The sequence below is a fragment of the Austrofundulus limnaeus genome, unplaced genomic scaffold (genome assembly GCF_001266775.1).
Source record: "Austrofundulus limnaeus strain Quisiro unplaced genomic scaffold, Austrofundulus_limnaeus-1.0 Scaffold15, whole genome shotgun sequence".
Classification (NCBI taxonomy): domain Eukaryota; kingdom Metazoa; phylum Chordata; class Actinopteri; order Cyprinodontiformes; family Rivulidae; genus Austrofundulus; species Austrofundulus limnaeus.
In genome coordinates, this window is record NW_013952417.1 from 74,575 (window position 1) to 78,820 (window position 4,246).

The 4,246-nt window shown below is 34.6% G+C and overlaps 1 protein-coding gene across 1 annotated transcript in view; it reads right to left on the reverse strand.

Moving 5' to 3' along the window:
* Nucleotides 1-4,246, reverse strand: part of tpm2 (tropomyosin 2 (beta)) — a gene marked incomplete in the record, with an annotated part of 24,614 nt that overhangs the window by 11,631 nt on the left and 8,737 nt on the right. Inside the window, 2 exon segments of the mRNA XM_014002764.1 lie at nucleotides 1,175-1,292; nucleotides 1,681-1,814. Of these exon segments, the coding sequence (XP_013858218.1) occupies nucleotides 1,175-1,292; nucleotides 1,681-1,814 (252 nt within the window).

A 4,246-nucleotide genomic window follows, 5' to 3' on the forward strand; every position in this document is an offset into this window, starting at 1 on the left:
TAGAATAGAATAGAATAGAATAGAATAGAATAAAATAGAATAGAATAGAATGTGTTTGTCCCTCAGTGTGTGCTTTTAAAGGACCGATCAAAGGACATTCATAAAGCTGATGATTAATGAGTCTTAATTTAAACGTTGTGATTGGTTGCCAGCTAACACGTGTCTTTGTTTACCTACACAAACAGCCGAAGCAACAAAAAGTAAGTCAACAACGGTGACACCTTTGCAAAAACTGTCCATCTTACCAAGTTTTAAAACCTTATATCAGCCAAAAAGTCTTTTTGATCTTGTTTTGAGACTGATTTACTAAACAAGAACTGATTGTGTAAGAATAATCTTGTTTTCAGAATGTGTCAGATTATTTGTCTTGTTAGTCTGAAAATTTGACTCAGATTAAGTCAAAAATTTCTGCCAACGGAGTAAGAAAATTTTACTTGGTAAGATTCTTGAAATAAGAAAAATTGAGTCAAATGAACTATTTTAAGAATCTTACCAAGTAAAATTTTCTTACTTCATTGGCAGAAATTTTTGACTTAATTTGAGTCAAATTTTCAGACTAACAAGACAAATAATCTGACACATTCTGAAAACAAGATTATTCTTACACAATCAGTTCTTGTTTAGTAAATCAGTCTCAAAACAAGATCAAAAAAGACTTTTTGGCTGATATAAGATTTTAAAACTTGGTTAGGTGGACATTTTTGCAGTGTTGCATTTATCCAGAGTACTGCTTTCTGGCTCTACATGCTGTAGAACTTTTGTTGTGTGATAAAGTAATCTTGGCTCTAGAACTAAATATTAATATGTTAATGAATGAAATAAGAGGCTCTAACAGACATCTGAGCCACTTGGATAAAGGACTGGGTTGATGCAGCAAGCAAACTGGCACAAAGGATTTGGCAATCGTATTACACTGGATGCTCTTCCTGAGGCAACCTGTGCTCAAACCTGCAGCTTCAGGATTATGAGACCGCAGCACTGACCACCACGCCACCACTGCTCCGGATTAGATTTTCTTATCTGTTTTCTTTGTTTAACAAAGCAAATACTGATGCTCAGGGTTTATACTGATACTTTATACATTCTGATAAGTGACTTTGTAACAATAAACTCTGCACAGACTGGGTGTGGAGTATTAGTTTTCATTTTTTGATGATACACAACGGTCCCCCACCTCCTCATATTTGCGATCGGCCTCCTCAGCGATGTGCTTGGCCTCCTTCAGCTGCATCTCCTGGATCTCCATCTTCTCCTCATCCTTTGTTGCTCTGTTTTCTATAACCTTCATTCCTCTGAAAGACAGAACAAGACAACAACCTGGAGGTTTCAGTGCAATATATGTTGTCTGTGTGTGTGTGATTAACTGTGTTATCTGCCTTCATTATATCATATATCAGTTAGAAAAAAAAAAACCACAGAAGAACTATAAAATGAGACTAACAGAGAATTTTACATATTTTTACATTAGTCAGCAGGACTCAAAAGTATGGCCAGAAAATCAACTCACATTTTTCATACAAGACTCAAAATACAGTTTTAGAGTTTTACCAGGTCTGACGGCTCCAGCTGAGTCAGCCCAAGCTCGTAGCTGCAAACAGTTTCCACTGAACTGTTCCAGCTCATTTTAATTAAATATATCTTGTACAATTTGATAGCAGAAAGAGTAAAAATGCTTTTCACCTCTCGCTTTCATCTGCAGCTTTCTCAGCTTCCTCTAGCTTCTGCAGAGCAGTAGCGAGCCTCTCTTGAGCTCGGTCCAGCTCCTCCTCCACCAGCTGGATGCGTCTGTTTAGAGATGCTACCTCTGCCTCGGCCTGCACACACACACACATTTTTATTCAAGGGTCAAATGGTATACTGGTCTTCTACATGCTGAAAATTGTAACCCTGTCATTTTACATCCCTGTCAGGGTGATGTCTAAACCGGAGGTGCGCAAAGTGAGGCCCGCGGGCCAAAATTCGTCCTCCAAGCCATTTGATTTGGCCCACCAGAAGATGCCCTGGTTACTGGTTATCTCCTGTCATCTTATATAGAAACTCTGTATTTCCACTAAGAGTTGGGTACCACTTTACTATAAGGCTCCCCTTATAGATGGCTTATAAATAGTTTATAGATAGGTTATTGAATCATCTGTAAACACTTTATAAATCGTTAATAAATGCTTATTGTGGATTAATTAAGAACAGGAAAGAGAAAAACTGTCTTGCCAAATAGTGAGCCAAATCTCTTCGTATTACTAAGTTTGTAAGCACAATTATGTAATGGAAACACATATTTAAAAAATAATATTGTACTATATTACTGATATATACATATTAACAACTGTCAAAGGGAGCCTTATTGTAGGTACACTATTTATTAATGACTAATAAACTTGTATAAATGCCTTAAAGGAGCCTTATTTTAAAGTGTAAAACAGTACATTATTTATAAGGCTCTGTTATGACATCATTAGTCATTAATAAATAGTATGCTGTTTTACACTTTACGATAAGGCTCCCTTTGAGTACTGTGGATATGTATAAATTAATGCAGTAACACAGTACACTATTACTGTATATGTAAAATATGTGTTTTCAATAAATTATTGTGCTTTCAAGGTAGAAACCTGGTTTGAAATGTTTAATAAGCACCTTTAGATGTAATATATACATGAACAGGTTTGGCTCACTATTTGGCAAGAAACCAGACAATTTTGTCTCTTTTCCATCCTTAATTAATGAATAATAAACACTTCTTAACAATTTATAAAGTGTCTACAGATGAATTAATAACTGATCTATAAACTATTTATAAGCCATTTATATTGGGAGCCTTATTGTAAAGTGGTACCAACAGTTGTCCCAATGATGATATAAGGGGCTGTAGTGCAGGTAGTCTTCACTTATTCTTACTTTATCTTTGAATTATATTAAGATTAAACATGAAATACTGTGTAAGTAATTACAATACACAATTAGATTAGATTTAAGCACACACGTGGATTTTCACATTTTACAAGACCATAAAAACTCCTATTTGATCAATTTATAAAATGTCCCATTAGCCTTTAGTGCCTGAGTGTAATGTCAAACGTTTTTCATGGACACAGTCTAAAAAAAAAACATGGGCCACCACACTGGCTGCTTACGTAATCATAAAAAATACTTTCGACTTTACTGAAAAAAGTATTTGCATTTCATGTGTGAAATTGTTAAATTTGGCCCACAGCCCTCAGATAGATTATAATTTTAGCCCATGGGTGAGAAAGTTTGGGCACCCCTGGTCTGAGCTGATGTATTCATTTGACTGTGAGTGAACGTATGAAAGGAAAACACACATGAACAGTCTTTGTATCCATATTACAGGCCAAGCCTGCGCATTTCAGATAATATAATAAAACAATACAGAAAGTTCAGTCACTGTTTAAAGTAAGTTTGAAATGTAATCACTAAAACCAAGCAGAAATAAAATAAACAAACAGCATCCATGAAACTACTTAGTCCAGACCTAAAATAGTGGTAAAAATAAATAAAAGCTACATTTAGCCTCGGCTGCTCTTCAGCATCTGAACAAAGGTTTTTAAGAGAAAATAGCATCTGGTAACAGCAGAACTATTTTGTTCTTTGAAACAAGTTAAATTTGATCTGATTTTAGAATTTGTGCGATGCTTCTTTCGGTCCGACATGCTCGTTCACATTCTCTTTAAAGGGCCATACACACCTGAAAATTCACCACAACAGTCCTTTGTTGCATTTGGACCAAGAACTTGATGCAATTACAAACATATTTTAAATATTTTTGTTATTGCTTCTAAACCTAAATCTCTAAGAAAATATTTGGATTGATTTAAATACACAGATTACTGCGAAGTTTTCTACCCAAGGACTAATCAGAACATTAGCAATGTTTTTACTTTATTTTTTCTCTTTTTATTAATTTGTACAAAGTATGCCACTTCTTGTCTCTTCTGTAGTTCTGTGTTTCCTCGTTGTATTTCTGTCTTCTCTGTATTTTTGTTTCTCTTCTCTGTATTTCTTTGTTTCTCTTATTTCTCCTTTTTGACTCAGGTATACTGTTACTGGCACCAGCATTCCTGTTTGGTGAAATTGTAGACACTTTCCTTTATGTTACAGCTTGATCCATTATTTTAAAGGGATCTCCGATTAGTTGTAACATTCGACTTTATTTGATAAACATATATTTTAACTGTAAAATAAAGACTGTAAAAATACTGTAGTTTGTTTAGTTTTGTAATTTTTTTAA